The 15,876-nt window shown below is 63.7% G+C and overlaps 1 protein-coding gene across 1 annotated transcript in view; it reads left to right on the top strand.

Moving 5' to 3' along the window:
- The first annotated feature begins 5,352 nt into the window (after positions 1–5,352).
- The window catches only part of HCN2 (hyperpolarization activated cyclic nucleotide gated potassium and sodium channel 2), a 33,856-nt gene continuing 23,332 nt past the window's right edge, over positions 5,353–15,876 (top strand). The window contains 1 exon segment of the mRNA XM_050771102.1: positions 5,353–6,002. Coding sequence (XP_050627059.1) covers positions 5,368–6,002 — 635 coding nt within the window. The 5' untranslated portion in view covers positions 5,353–5,367.

Below are 15,876 nucleotides of genomic sequence, written 5' to 3'. Positions count from 1 at the left end.
ACTGACCTGAGTCTTCTCTGAGCCTGTTGCTCCTCTGGGCGTGCTTTGGGCCTGACAAAGGCTGAGGCTTTCGGCTGCCTGCCCCACAGCTGCCCGCACCGACCCTCCTGGGCGGGCTGCTTGGGCAAGGTTCAGGCGTGGTCCTGGCGGCTCCTGGAGAGCAGGTGTGTGAAGCTGGTTCCTGGGGGCTGAGGGATGCCCAGCCCCCGTCCGCCCAGCACGTGGAACAGACGTGGCTGCAGGGCTGGAGAACTTGGGGGGGACCAGGAGCTTACAGCGTGGAGGTTGCAAGGCACAGGGCTAGTGAGTGGGTGTGGAGGGAGGTTTGCAGCTGTCAGCCCTGTAGGCACTGGGCCTCCTGCTGGTCTGAGCGGGGGTCTCGGGGTGGAGGTCAGCAGAAGAGGCTGAGTAGGGGCTTAGGGAGCCTGGGTGGGTTCCCAGAGAAGCCAGGAATCAGGTGGGAGGGCAGTGTGTTCTGTGGTGGGGAAATCCAGCGTTTAATGCCACAGAAGCCAAGAAACGTGACCCACAGCCTCACCTCACAGCTACGCAAAGCGGGCGTTGCGTCAACACAGTGAGGGGCTCAGGCGGGAGCCCCTCCCGGCGCTGATCCTGTGTGCTGGGCCAGCGGGGAACCGCGGGGCCCACATCCGGAGCTGCCCTCGGCCTGGAGCCGCACAGCTGAGGCCGGCTCAGGGTCCCTGGCAGTGACCGCCCTGCCAGTTCCACAGCTGGGCCCTCCCCGCTGCTGCCACCAGGCGGCACCACATGCCCGTGGGGAGGGTGGCAGGTCCTGGAGCCCCTGTGCCCGGGCAGCCTGGCAGCCCCTCCTGGGCTGAGACCGCGGAGTCCCAGGCATCACCCACTGAGTGTATGCTCAGTGACCCGCGAATAGGGATGCCCGTTCTGCTTTCATTGATTAGGCGCCTGTGGTATACCTGGAGCTGGAGGTTGTGCGTGGACAACAGGCAGAAGGGTCCAGTGGGATGGAGACTGCCAACAGGATGATGGGAAGGGGCGCGTTGGGGGGCATCGCCGGGCACACGGCCCAAGTGGGCCCCTGGCTCGGGTCTCCCCCTCACCTCCCTGCCTGGGCTCTGTCCATCTTTCTGCTGCACCCCAGCCCCAGGCGTGGGCCCACAGTGCCTGTGGACGCCTCATGCTCTGCACCGCGTGGTAGGTGTGAGAGTTGCAGGTCAGGCCAGCCTTGGGAGATGGACGGGTTTCTTGGGGTGGCGACCAGCAGGTGGGGGCCTGGGTCCCTGCAGGGTCATCCGCCCGAGAAAGCAGCCACTCACCCATAGGTGCTTCCTTCGTCTTTTTTCTTTGCACACAGAAATATAAGCCTGATTCGCAAAAGTATAGCCGCTCAGCATGTAGCTCTGTGCACCTGCCCTCAGCATTTGGTGTCCATGTTCATCGACAAGCATCCAGTGAGCACTGAGGTGTGCAGAGATGGGGCTCGGGTGTGTGGCTGAGACTGGGATGCCACCCCCTTTCCTAAGCCTCTGTTTCCTCAGCTGTAAGCTGGGACCACAGGCGACACGCACCACTCCCCCTGGCTCATTTAGTATTTAGTCAAACTGCAGATTTTCCAGGCGGGCTCAGTGCCTGCCCTGGCCTGATTTTGTCTTCCTGGTCTTACACTGCTTTTCACTCCAAAGCCCCCAAATTGTATAAGCTTTCAGGGCATCCGACCTGGACCTGTCCTGACCAAGTGGGAAATGCAGGTCCGAGGTTGGTAAATGCGGTAAACAACGCTGAGAGAGGCTGCAGGCGGCGGGGAGGTGGGGAAGACCCTGGGGAGGGAACGGCAGGGTCTGGGGAGGCTCAGCAAGGAGGGGTCTGGGGGTCCGGGGCCCAGTGACCCAGGCACACAAAGGCGAGGCGTGGGCAGAGGAGTACAAACTGCAGGGCTTTCTGCCAAAGGCACTGGGAGCCGTGGGTGGTTGTAGGCCACAGACCAGCGTGACTGAGGAGACAGGCCCTGGGTCTCCATGCTCCCTACACAAGTCAGGTGTCAGGTGTGGTCCCGTCTCAGGGCCTTTGCACAGGCTGTGCTGCCTGTCCAGAGCACGCTTCCTGCGGCTTCCCGGGCCGCACCCCCTCCTTCAGGCCTCCCGGCACCTCGCCCCTCTCCCCACCCCGAGTGTTTGGACAGCGCTCACCACCTTCTGCTGGACAGTATCTTATTTGCTACTCTTACAGTTGACTGTGATAACCAGCTTCTCCCCTGGCTGGCTCTGAGTCAGCCACACTCTGAATGCTCGGCCCCTGGAGCAGGTGCTTAGTCAGTCTTTGGTTTGTTTTTAGACGGAGTCTGGCTGTGTCGCCCAGGCTGGAGTGCAGTGGGGCCATCTTGACTCGCTGCACCTCCCAGGTTCAAGCGATTCTCCTGCCTCAGCCTCCTCCTGCGTAGCTGAGATGACAGGCGTGCGCCACCATGCCTGGCTAATTTTTGTATTTTTATTAGAAACAGCATTTTGCTATGTTGGCCAGGATGGTCTCGAACTCCTGATCCACCCGCCTCGGCCTCCCAAAGTGCTGGGATTACAGGCTTGAGCCACTGTGCCCGGCCAACTTTATTATTATTATTATTTTATTTTATTTTATTTTATTTTATTTTATTTTTTGAGACGGAGTCTCGCTCTGTCCCCGGGCTGGAGTGCAGTGGCCGGATCTCAGCTCACTGCAAGCTCCGCCTCCCGGGTTCACGCCATTCTCCTGCCTCAGCCTCCCGAGTAGCTGGGACTACAGGCGCCCGCCACGTCGCCCGGCTAGCTTTTTGTATTTTTTAGTAGAGACGGGGTTTCACCCTGTTAGCCAGGATGGTCTCGATCTCCTGACCTAGTGATCCGCCCGTCTCGGCCTCCCAAAGTGCTGGGATTACAGGCTTGAGCCACCGCGCCCGGCCTATTTTATTTTATTTTTTCTGAGATGGAGTCTTGCTCTGTCACCAAGAGCTGGAGTGCAGTGGTGCGATCTCGGCTCACTGCAACGTCCGCTCCTGGGTTCAAGCAACTCTCCTGCCTCAGCCTAGCTGGGACTGCAGGCACGCACCGCACCCAGCTAATTTTTGTATTTTTAGTAGAGACGGGGTTTCACCATGTTGGTCAGGCTGGTCTCGATCTTTAAATATTTTTAAAATTAAAATAAATAAGCATGGCCAGGGGGGTGGCTCACACTTGTAATCCCAGCACTTTGGGAGGCCGAGGCGGGTGGGTCACCTGAGGTCAGGAGTTTGAGACCAGCCTGGCCCAACATGGCGAAACCCCGTCTCTAAAATTAGCCGGGCGTGGTGGCAGGCACCCGTAATCCCAGCTAGTCTGGAGGCTGAGGCAGGAGAATCGCTTAAACCCGGGAGGCGGAGGCTGCAGTGAGCCGAGGTCACATCCCTGCGCTCCAGCCTGGGCAGCGACAGAGCGAGACTCCATCTGAAAATTAATTAATTAACAAATGCAGAGTACTCCAGCCTGGGCAAGGGGTCAGAGTGAGTGTGCTGAGGCCAGGCAGGGCCCTGCTCACACTGACAGGCACTGGCCCGGGTCAGCCTGTGGGCTGGGGGGAGTCGCCGGGATCTGGTGGGAAGGACCCCGAGCCAGCCTCCCTAGTGACTTGCAGGTTCTGCCGGTGCCTGGAGGAGGCGCCTTTTTGCTTCTCCCACTGCCAGGCATGGGCGGTTCTCATGCCGTGCGGGTCCCGCCGCCTCCCTGCTCCCAAGCGCGAGCCCCAGGGCTCTGGCGACCTGCCCAGCCTGACATCTTCCCAGGGTGAACATAAAAGATCCCCCTTCAGCTGGAGCACGCATCTGCCTCGGGGCGGGCCACAGCCTGGCACTGCCAACTGTGCCACCAGCCCAGCCTCTCCCGCGACACCTTGGGACGAACAGCTGTCCTGCCCGCCTGTGCGGAGGTGGCCGGCGGGGCCGGCCGGCGTGGGGGCACAGGGATCCCCAGGGTGTGGGGCAGCTTGGCCGGGGCGAGAGACTCGGTCGGGCTCAGCCCATCCAGTGTCAACCGGGGGCATGCTGGCCCTCCCTCAAGTACCACTGAGTGCCTCCTGTGTGCAGGAAGGGGGCCATCTCTGCCCCGGTGGCCCCGAGGTGCAGGTGGGCAGGCGGCACCCGACACACAGGGCATCATGGCTGAGAGGACGTCAGGCCAGGTGCCAGAAGGGTCCCAGGAGGGCAGGAGGGTCCCAGGAGGATCTCAGGAGGGTCCCAGGAGGATCTCAGGAGGGTGCCAGGAGGGTCCCAGGAGAGTGCCATGAGGGTGGGGATGTTCAGCCTCCACTTCTTCGTGTGTGACTGTCTCTCTCCTCTCTCTCACTTGCCAACTCTCTCACCCACCCCATCCCGGCTGTCTGGTGGGCTGGGTGGGCTGGGTGGCTAGGGACACAGGCCTCATGTCACCTGGCACCAAGCAGCCCCCACACTCGGCCTGGCTGTGGCCCAGAAGCAGAGCCTTGGGAAGCACCTGTCTCAGAGCCGGAGACTGGGGGCACCGGGGGCACAGCCGCACCCGAAGCTTGAGGGGTCGGGGAAGGAGGCAGCCCCGGGGCAGAGGGCTCTGGTGCCTGTGCGAAGGCACTAGTGGGCTCTGGGTCTCCCTGTGACCCCAATCTAAAGCCCACCAGACCTAGAGGAGACCCCCCCACCCCACACTGCTCCCCAGGGCACGGTTTGAGGGTGGGTGGGAGCCCCACACCCTCGGGTGCCTCTTCTAGTTTTCCCTGTCAGTTTCCTCAAATGCAGACCAGGGAGAGGAGTGCCCGAGTCTCCCAGAACGGCCCCCAAGCCGGCCGGCCCCTCCCCACGCACTCAGGGGTCCCTGTCCAGGGCCCACGGGCGACCCAGCAAGGGCTCCTGTGACCTTTAGAAACACGCTTTCATTGTGGGAGTCTTCAAACCTACGGAAAGCAAGGAGGCGCTGGCCGTGGCGGCCTCCCGTCTCCCAGGCCCGCGTGCACCCTCCCCGCGCCGGTGCCCTCCGGGCAGAGGTGGAAGCCGCGGCGCGGGAGAGGCGGCCCCGGCCGGGCAGCGGGGCTCCGTGACCTTGGGCGCGTCCTTACACGTCGCGGGCCTCAGTTTCCCCTCCTGGGGAGAGGCCCGCGCGGGGCTCCGAGGCCTCGGGCCGCGTGACCTTGGGGCGCCCCGGACCCCGCGGCCCGAGTTTCCCGGCGCCGGGCGGAGGCGGCGCGCGGGGAGGGGGCGCAGCCGGGCGGGACTCCCGCCCCCGCCCCTCCCCCGCCGCGAGGCTCCGCCCCCCGCGGCTCCGCCCCACCCCGCCCCCGCCTCCCCCCTCCCTCGGGCTCCGGCCGGCGGCGGCGGCGGCGGCTCCGCTCCGCACTGCCCGGCGCCGCCTCGCCATGGACGCGCGCGGGGGCGGCGGGCGGCCCGGGGAGAGCCCGGGCGCGACCCCCGCGCCGGGGCCGCCGCCGCCGCCGCCGCCCGCGCCACCCCAACAGCAGCCGCCGCCGCCGCCGCCGCCGCCCGCCCCCCCCCGGGGCCCCGGGCCCGCGCCCCCCCAGCAGCCGCCCCGGGCCGAGGCGTTGCCCCTGGAGGCGGCGGACGAGGGCGGCCCGCGGGGCCGGCTCCGCAGCCGCGACAGCTCGTGCGGCCGCCCCGGCACCCCGGGCGCGGCGAGCACGGCCAAGGGCAGCCCGAACGGCGAGTGCGGGCGCGGCGAGCCGCAGTGCAGCCCCGCGGGGCCCGAGGGCCCGGCGCGGGGGCCCAAGGTGTCGTTCTCGTGCCGCGGGGCGGCCTCGGGGCCCGCGCCGGGGCCGGGGCCGGCGGAGGAGGCGGGCAGCGAGGAGGCGGGCCCGGCGGGGGAGCCGCGCGGCAGCCAGGCCAGCTTCATGCAGCGCCAGTTCGGCGCGCTCCTGCAGCCGGGCGTCAACAAGTTCTCGCTGCGGATGTTCGGCAGCCAGAAGGCCGTGGAGCGCGAGCAGGAGCGCGTCAAGTCGGCGGGGGCCTGGATCATCCATCCGTACAGCGACTTCAGGTACCGCCTCCGGGAGGGCCGGTCGGCGCGAGGGGGCCCGGGGAGCCGGCGCGCGGGGGCCGTCCTTGGAGCGCCTGGGGAGGGCGGGGCGGCGCGCCCGGCCGGTGACCTCGGGGCTCCTCGGTGACCTCGGGCGTGTCCAGGACCCGCCCCGGAGTGACCCCGGCGCGCGAGGCTCCGCCTCTGGGGGGCTCCCGGGGTGACCCCGGAGCGCCCCCCTCCCACGCACCCCGACATCCTCCGCCCTGCGGCGCGGCGGGTGGGGTGGGCCGCAGGGCCAGGGTCTGAGCGCCGAGGGGCGCAGAGGACGAATAGAGGGGAACGTGGGCCCCAGAGAGGCGGCGGAGCGGAAGGGAGGAGGAACGAAGGGCGCCCGGGAAGGACGCGACCGAGGGAGGCCGGGGGAGAGGGGGTTAAGCGGCTCCCACGGCGTCCACCCGCGCCCCGCCTGCGAGGAGGCGCGCCCGGAGCCGCGGGCCTGGAAAGCGTGCGGGTCCCCAAGCTGTGTCTCCAGGAGCCGCTCCACCCGAGCCGCGGGCGGTGCGCGCATGTGGCGGTGGGTGTGTAGATGCCGCTGTGGATCAGCCGGCTAATGCGTGGAAGGCTCCGAGCAGGGCCGGCGCGAGACCACCGCCGCCGATGTTTGCGTTCCTGGTTCCCGGGCTGTGCGTGCTGTGGCCGGAGAGTGAGACCGGCGCGTGTCCCCGTGGGCTGTGTGTGAACAGGGGCGCGTGACGGCGGCGGGGTTCCCGGGGCGCAAGCCTGTGGCCCGGGAGGTGTGTCTCCAGGGGTGTGTCTGCGTGGTGGTCGCGAGCGTGTGTCTGCGTGGTGGTCTCGGGCGTGTGCGCCCCGGGTGGTTTTATCGTGGTGGGACTTGTGGTTCGTATGTGTTGGGACCAGGTGGCGGGCGTGCGTTGTGCGCCCGGGGCCGGTGTGCACCGGTGGGCAGTAGTGTGAGCCGTAGGCAGGTCTCACACGCGCGACCGTGGACGGCTGCGTGTGTGTTTGTCCACGAGTGGGGTGTGAGGTGGGTTGTGGAGGGTGTAGATGGGGCCCGCCGGGCGGGCGCGGTTTCAGCACCACGGACAGCGCGCCGGGCCTGGGAAGGCTGCGATTTTCCCGCCTGTCTCTCCTCCTCCAGGCCTGGGCACCCCTGAACGGCCCCCATGGACCCTGGACCCCCAGAACTGGGCAGGGAGGCTGTGGGAATCTCTCTTCCCTTGACTTCTCTGCACCCCTAGTGATTGGCTGGAGAAACTGAGGCCTGGGGCACACACGTCCTGGACAGCCTGGAGGAAGGCCCTGGAATCCTCCTCCCACCCCAGGTCTTCCTGAGAGAACACAGCTTTGACCAGAAGCCTGGATTTCGAGACAGGCCAGGGGTGGGAGGAGCCCCAAAACCCCCAGAAGGGCTGTGTCCGGCCCCTCCCACCCCGCCTCCGTGCCCCACTGGGAGAGCTTGGTCAGCGTCTGGGCTCTGGCCTGTGAAATGCGGACAGTGAGCAGGAAGGACTGGACTTCCAGGGCTGCTGGTCGGCCTGGCCCCACTTCCAGTCGGGCAGTGGCACCGCCTGGCCGGAGAGGGACGTGGTGGGGAGGGAGCTGCAGAGAGCGCCCACTCCCCTTCTTCGTCCCCTCCAGCATGACCGCCGACAGCGATGGGTGCACCACAGTGCAAGGGCTGGCAGGTGGAGGCCCACGTTAGCCACTCCCTCCCCTGGGCAGTTCCAGTGACCCCCTGGCTGCAGAGGGGCAGTCGGTGTCCTGGGGGGCAGGTGGGCTGATGGCTGATCCTGGCGCTTGGGGGGAAGGCCGGTAGGAGGAGTGAAGCCCCTCATCCTTCCACCCACCTTGCACGCAGTCGCCTGGAGGCCCGGGCAGGCCGTGGCCCCGCTCTGTGCTGTGAGGTGTTGAGGGCTCAGAGGCCCCCTGTGTGGGCCAAGTGCAGCGTCACCCAGGCAGACGAGTGTTGAAGTGGAACTGAGCAGGCAGGGAATGGGGTTAGCGGGGCCTGTCTTCAGGACTAGGGGAGTTACAGCAGTCAGATTTTAAAAAAGGATTTCGATGTTGCCAAGCTGGGTGCACGCGGCCCCTATGACCCTCCCCAGGCTTGGGACCTGTGCCCCTTTTCGACTGTCCTGAATCAGTGTGGAAAAAGACCCCCAGAAATATCTCAAAAGCTCCCTAAGCCCCCGCTGGGCCGGGGGCTGTTGGAAGCACCTCTGAGGATTAATTTAATAATATTAATTATTGTAAAGGCGAGGAGGGTGCTGTTGCTAACCCGTTTTACCCAGGAGGAAAGAGAGGCCCACATAAGTCATTTGGTCAGAGACACACAGCTCCTGAGGGCCGGATCTGTCTGCACAGCACAGCCCAGGTGTCCACACTCCTGACAGGCAGGCGGCCAGCCTCTGCCTAGGTCCCATGCAGACCGAGGGGAGGAAGAAGGCATTCTGGGGGCGCCCAGGGGTGGGTGGTGGGCGATATCTGTGTGAATATTCATTTTTAATTTTTTTTTTTTTTTGAGACGGAGTCTGGCTCCATCGCCCAGGCTGGAGTGCCGTGGTGTGATCTTGGCTCACCGCAACCTCCGCCTCCCGGGTTCAAGGGATTCTCCCACATTAGCCTCCCCTGTAGCTGGGACTACAGGCGCCGCCACCATGCCCGGCTAATTTTTGTATTTTTAGTAGAGAAGGGGTTTCACCATCTTGGCCAGGATGGTCTCAAACTCCTGACCTCAGGTGATCCTCCTGCCTCGGCCTTTCAAAGTGCTGGAATTACAGGTGTGAGCCACCGTGCCCGGCCTGTGAATATTAACTTTTTGAAGCCATGTATGCAGTGCTGGGAGGGGCCTTTCTGTGTCTGCCTTTTCACATTTGCCCTTTCTCCTCACAACCTGGGGGTGTAGTAACTGTTCTTGCTGGAGCAGCATCTGCAGCGAGATTTAAGAGGAAGAAGGAGGGGGCAGCTCCTGCCCCAGCCCCCAGGTCCCCGCACAGAGGCCAGCAGCGTCTCCCTTCCTTGAACTCCCCTTGTCTCTTGCCAGTGGATCCCATCCCGGGAAATTGGCCCGAGCCGCCTGGCACCAGGAAGGGGATCATTACTGTTTGGTGAACCGGAACCGCCCCCACTCGGCTGGGCTGAGGAGGTGTGGAGGATGCAGGGGAGCCCTGGACGGGAGGAGGTGTTTGAGGTGGCCGGGGGGGTGATGGGGATGTGTGCAGAAAGGTGGCCCAGCCGAGGGAAGAGCCAGGAGCGGAGCTGGGCATGGAGCCGGGCCAGGAGGTAGCATCGTGGAGCGTCTGGGGGCCGGACCCTGTTGTGTAGGGCGTTTTGGGGCAGCTCACAGCAAGCAAAGGGGCCTCTATGTTTGCAACTGACTCAGGAATCAGGCCCCAGCTGGCTTCAGGCCCAAGGCCTCCTGTACCTGGCTGGGTGTCTTGGCTCCTCACTGGGCCCCTCTGCCTCAGTTCCCCCAAATGCAAGGTGGGGGTGGTATGAGGGAGAGGGCTGTCTCCATCACGCCCAAGTCTGCCTTGCTTCTGTGCTCGGAAGTGGCCTCTTACATGCCTCTCGTCCCAGCTCCCATATACAGCAGGCGCCACATATTTGCTGAATTTGCTGAGGGGCAGAGCACGGGTCCTGGGCAGACGTGGGTCCGGATTTCAGCTCTCAGGCTGGGCAGTTGGCCCCTGCGGAAGTGCAGTTGGTGCCAAGGCCGGGTGTCTCACGCCTGTGATCCCAGCGCTTTGGGCAGATCACCTGAGGTAAAGAGTTTGAGACCAGCCTGGCCAATATGGTGAAACCCCGTCTCCACTAAAAATACAAAAATTAGCCGGGCATGGTGGGCATGGTGACGGGTGCCTGTAATCCCAGCTAATAGGGAAGCTGAGGCAGGAGAATCGCTTGTACCCAGGAGGCGGAGGTTGCAGTGAGCCGAGATCGTGCCATTACACTCCAGCCCGGATGACAGAGTGGGACTTGGTCTCAAAAAGAAAAAAAAAAGTGCAGTTGGTTCATTCATGAGGCCTCTGGGGCTGTGGAGGTGTCTAGACCCAGGCCTGTTGTCTGGAAGTCCGCAGAGGCGTGCCGCACGCTTCCCTGGGGTGCTGGTGGAAAAGCAGGTTCAAGGACCCAAGTTCAAGGTTTTGAGTTCCGGAGGTTCAAGTTGCCGTCTTTGTAGGTGATTACGGTTCGTGCCTGAATTGGAACAGGCGTGAAAACCAGGGAAGGAAGGGGTTTGGCCTCGTGGAACCCCCAGAGCTGCAGCAGGGTCTCCTGCGCCTCCCAGAGCAAAATTAGTTTAAAAATAAGTATAGTTCATTCCTACTCCCTTCACCCCAACCGCCGCTGATTCTAAAGGCCACACAGGTCCACTTGGGAAAGCCTGAGTCGTGCAAAGGAGGGTGTCTCAGCAGGAGGGGGGCTGGGGCTGGGGGGCGTCTCTGCAGGAGGGGGGCTGGGGCTGGGGGGGCGTCTCGGCAGGAGGGGGGCTGGGGCTGGGGGGCGTCTCGGCAGGAGGGGGGCTGGGGCTGGAGGGCGTCTCTGCATCAGGGGGGCTGGGGCTGGGGGGCGTCTCTGCAGGAGAGGGGCTGGGGCTGGGGGGCGTCTCTGCAGGAGGGGGGCTAGGGCTGGGGGGCGTCTCTGCAGGAGGGGGGCTGGGGCTGGGGGGCGTCTCTGCAGGAGGGGGGCTGGGGCTGGGGGGCGTCTCGGCAGGAGGGGGGCTGGGGCTGGAGGGCATCTCTGTATCAGGGGGGCTGGGGCTGGGGGGCGTCTCTGCAGGAGAGGGGCTGGGGCTGGTGGGGACACGGAGGCCCAGGGAGGGGCGGTCTGTCCGAGGCTTGCTGTCATCCACTCCCCGTCCCTGGTGTCACCCAGGGGCTGGGCAGGCCTGGCAGGGTGGAGACGGGGGCAGATCCGAGGTTTGTGCCCTGGGAGCTCTGGGGGGCACAGGGCAGGTGTCGGGTGGAGAGAGGCTGGTGGCTTCCTGACTGCCCTCAGTCCAGCTGCAGGGCTAAGTGCCCCGTGGCCGGCCTGCAGTCTCCTGCTGCTGATTTTCTGGTCCATGTTCCTGAGTCAGCTTCAGCTGGGGAGGCCCCGTGTGAGGGGAGACAGACGAGATGCTCCCCAAAGCCAGGTTCTGTTATGTCTCCAAGAGGACAGTCTGAGGAGGGGCTGCTCCAAGACCCACCAGGACAGGCGGCCCCCGGGCCCCGCCCCAGATGGCTGAGTGGGTCAGTGGGAGATCAGCCTGGGGGTGCAGCTCTGCAAATCCACGGTGATGAAACCGTGCATTAGGGCCTGGGAATAAACCCCCCATTATCCCGGTGACGGGGGGATGGCTCCGGGGGCGGGGTGGGGGGAGGCGAGGGTTTCTCTGGCTCCGGTCACGAGAGGAAGGCCCAGCCTGCGCAGGACCGTGGGGTGTGCACGGACCCATATGCCCGGTGGCAGAGTTGACACCCGGGGCCTGCCCTCTGGTCTGCGTGGAGGGGTCAGGGACTGGGGTGGCCAAGACCTCCCCACTCTCTTCAAGGCCTTCCCTATGTTCCCTGCTCGAAAAAAGACATCTTTGTCCGGGCACTGTGGCTCACGCCTATAATCCCAGCACTTTGAGAGGTAGAGGCGGGAGGATCGCTTGAGCCCAGGAGTTCGAGACCAGCATGGATAACATAGCAAGACCCCCCCTCATCTCTACAAAAAGTGAAAAAAATTAGCCAGGCCTGGTGGTGTGCACCTGTAGTCCCAGCTACTCTGGAGGCTGAGGCAGGAGGATCACCTGAGCCCAGGAGGTTGAGGCTGCAGTGAGCTATGATCAGTGCCACTGCACTCCGGCCTGGGCAACAGAGTAAGACCCTGTCTCAAAAATTTTTAAAAATCCCTGCCGGGCGCGGTGGCTCACGCCTGTAATCCCAGCACTTTGGGAGGCCGAGGCGGGCGGATCACAAGGTCAGGAGATCGAGACCACGGTGAAACCCCGTCTCTACTAAAAATACAAAAAATTAGCCGGGCGCGGTTGTGGGCGCCTGTAGTCCCAGCTACTCGGGAGGCTGAGGCAGGAGAATGGCGTGAACCCGGGAGGCGGAGCTTGCAGTGAGCCGAGATCGCGCCACTGCACTCCAGCCTGGGTGACAGAGCGAGACTCCGTCTCAAAAAAATAAATAAATAAAATAAAATAAAAATAAAAATCCCTAAAAACCCACATCTTCAAGCCCCCTTTATCAGCCCCCCACTCAGTTGGGTCAGGCCCTGGCTCGCCCCCCCACCCCACGGTTCAGCCTCACACCCAGACAGCACTGACCGCCTCTCTCCGGCCAGATGCTTCCCTGCTCCCTTTCTGGCCCCCCGGCTGCCAGCATGGGCTTCTCCAGACGTCGGTCCTCCTTTCCTTGTCACCTCTACCTCCCTGGCTCCGGCCCTCCCCGTCACGTCCACCCACGTCCCCCGTCCCGAGGTTGCCCACCAGCCTTGAAGGGAACCCGGGGCATCAACCTCCGCACCTGCTGCCCCTCCTCAGGCGCTGCCCTCCCCTCACCATCTCATCCACCCACACGCCACCTCTGAGAAGCCCTCCCGCCGCCCGGAGCTGATGGGCCCCCCAGGTCGGTCTCCCTGTGGCACCCCCCAGGGCATCCCCTGTGTCTGTCTTGGGGCTGGGCCTGTGGTCATCATGTGCCCCAGCGCCCGGCGGCACAGCTCTGTAAACGTCTGCCCGGTCTTGGGATCACCCGGGAACCTGAGATCTACCCCCCGTAGCAGCTCCCTTTCTTAATCCCTGACACCTGCCACAGATCTGTCCCTGAGTCCACAGCTGAGAGCTCTCTCCTAATCCCCCCGCCCGAGGCTCTCCCTTAATCACCGACCTCCAGCCCCTAATCCTCTCCCGGATTTGCCCCATCTGTAAATCCTTGTTGGCCTCGGGCCGAGGCTGGGCTCCTGCAGGGAGGGCCCGGCTGCCCTCTCCCGTTCCCCAACCTGGGACTCAGGCTCCAGCAGGGGCTGAAGGCCCCCTGGGCCGGCCGTCCCCTGGGGTCCAAGGGGCTGAGGGTCCTGGGCCTTCTGTTGCCAGGAGACCTGGGGGCCTTGTGGGGTTTGGGAGCCGGGTCAGAGGCCTCGTCTCCCGAGCGTCATCCAGTCCTAGAGAGACGGAACCCTGCAGCGGCTTTGGGAACTTCCAGGGGAAGAACCTGAGCTCGGGGCAGGCGAGTGACGCGTGGTCTGTCTGGGTGTCCATCCCACTGTTTCGCTTATGGCTGGAAGAGCCTCAGTTTCCCTGTCTGAGCCGAGAGAGAGGCCGGGCGGCTGCTGGAGTTGGGCTGAGCTCACATTGGTGTCAGGTGCTGGAGGCCCCACTGAAGCCCCCTGTGAGTGGGAGGGGGTCTGAGGCTTCCTCCAGCCCCCCAGGCGTGAGAGCTGAGGCCAGAAGGTCTCCCCAGGGACCCAGCCTCATCCCCGGCCTCTGGAGCTAGTCTCCCTCCCTGCCTGCGAGGGCCGGGCTGGACCAAGTGGCAGGACCCCCCCACATTTCTGAGGAAGGGGCCCTTGCAGAGGCCTCTCTGTTACCTGTTGGGGATGGGTTTTAAGTACAGGATTTAATGATGGTGCCTGACATTCCCGTGACAGCTGAGGGGGGCCTGTCCGTGTTCAGCACTGGGGTTGGGAAAGGAGGGCACAGGGTGCCCGGGGGCTGCTGGCGCCCGCCTGCGTCCCTATGGCGGCTGGATGGGGAAGGGGCTGCCGGACGCTCCTGCAGAGTGTGAGGGGGAGTCGGGGTGGCTCTGGGCCTTCCTCCCGCCCCGGGTCCTCTCTCTGGGGTCCTGTCTCCTGGAGCTGGCTCCCCCTCCCCAGGGCGAGAGGGACTCCCAACGTCACTCGTTCCAGTGCTGGGCAAGGAGAGGGCTGGGGTGCACCGGCAGGGACGGTGGCGCCCTGCAGGGCTCTGGGGTCCCCTCTGCCCCAGGCCTTGGTTTTCCCTTGGTAAGGGACATGTGTGGACGCCCTTCCTCCTTCTGACCTCTGGCTGGTGACGATGAGGGTTGTGGCCCCAAGCCCTGCTTGGAGGCATTGCGGTTGGAACGGGCAGGCCCAGCCCCACGAGGGACCCTCAGGGTGGCCACCCAACCTGTGCCTTCTCCTAGGCCCCTCTGCTCCAACCCCTGTAATCCCCGGGAATACTGCCCTGCTGGGCAAGATGGGCTGAGGAGTCCTTTCCCCGGGACACAGGAACAGAAGGCTCGAGGGAGGAGGTTTCCAGACAGTGTGGGCCGTAGACAAGAGGACAGTCCTGGGGTCTCATCCTGCAGCCCCACTTACATCAGAGGGGAGGTGTGGTCCCTGCCCCCAGCCCACCCCGAGAATAAAGGGGAGAACGTCTGTTAATTGTCACCTGGAAAGGAGGCCCTTATGTTATATGGCCGTTTAAAACCAGGCCCCCGCCTTGGTGGTTTCCAGGTCCCCCTTGGCGGTTTCTAGGTCCCCCTGGTGGTTTCTAGGTCTCCTTGGTGGTTTCTAGGTCCCCCTTGGAGGTCTCTGGAGCCCCCTGGGAGTTTGTCCCCGCTCCTTGTGGGGGAGATTTCTAGGTCCTGTGGCCTTTTCTTTTTTTTTTTTTTTTTTTTTTTTTTGAGACGGAGTCTCGCGCTGTGTCACCCAGGCTGGAGTGCAGTGGCGCGATCTCGGCTCACTGCAAGCTCCGCCTCCCAGGTTCACGCCATTCTCCTGCCTCAGCCTCCGAGTAGCTGGGACTACAGGCGCCCGCCACCACGCCCGGCTAGTTTTTTGTATTTTTAGTAGAGACGGGGTTTCACCATGTTAGCCAGGATGGTCTCGATCTCCTGACCTCGTGATCCACCCGCCTCGGCCTCCCAAAGTGCTGGGATTACAGGCTTGAGCCACCGCGCCCAGCCACTGTGGCCTTTTCAACTGATCTTTCCTACCTGTTTTGTCCCAAGGCTGGTGCTCGAAGGCGGGAGGCAGGTCTCAATGCAGAGGGAGAGACTGGGACGGAGGGGCAGGGAGCCAGCGGCAGGCAGGTGGCATCCCCTCAGCCCACTCGGTGCTGGGGCCCTGGGGGTCTCGTTGCTGAGCAGATGCGTCAGATTGGGGGCCTGAGCCCTCACGCCCTGTCTAGATGCAGGGAAAGGAAGGCCTTACATTTCAAGTCATTTGATTTCACCCTTCAAGCTTGTGAGGGGCCCTCCCCACCTCAAGATCAAGTCACCTTTTTTTTTTTTTTTTTTTAGACAGAGTCTCACTCTGTCACCCAGGCTGGAGTGCAGTGGTGCAATTTTGGCTCACTGCAGCCTCGGCTTCATGGGCTCAAGCGATCCTCCTACCTCAGCCTCCCAAGTAGCTGGGGCCACAGGTGCCCGCCACCACACTGGCTGATTTTTGTATTTTTTTTTTTTTTTTTTTTTGAGATGGAGTCTTGCTCTGTCGCCCAGGCTGGAATGCAGTGGCCGGATCTCGGCTCACTGCAAGCTCCGCCTCCCGGGTTTACACCATTCTCCTGCCTCAGCCTCCCGAGTAGCTGGGACTACAGGCGCCGCCACCTCGCCCGGCTAGTTTTTTGTATTTTTAGTAGAGACGGGGTTTCACCGTGTTAGCCAGGATGGTCTTGATCTCCTGACCTCGTGATCCGCCCATCTCGGCCTCCCAAAGTGCTGGGATTACAGGCTTGAGCCACCGCACCTGGCCTAGTTTTTGTATTTTTTTGTAGAGATGGGATCTCACTGTCTTGCGCAGGCTGGACCTGAACTCCTGAGTTTCTGTGATCCTTTAGTCTTGGCCTCTCAAGGTGCTGGCATTAGAGGCACGAGCCCCTCACCATCCTTTCCTTTTTTTTTTTTTGAGATGGAGTCTCGCTCTGTCGCCCAGG

The sequence above is a fragment of the Macaca thibetana genome, chromosome 19 (genome assembly GCF_024542745.1).
Source record: "Macaca thibetana thibetana isolate TM-01 chromosome 19, ASM2454274v1, whole genome shotgun sequence".
Lineage (NCBI taxonomy): Eukaryota > Metazoa > Chordata > Mammalia > Primates > Cercopithecidae > Macaca > Macaca thibetana.
This window is presented reverse-complemented; position numbering and strand designations above follow the sequence as displayed.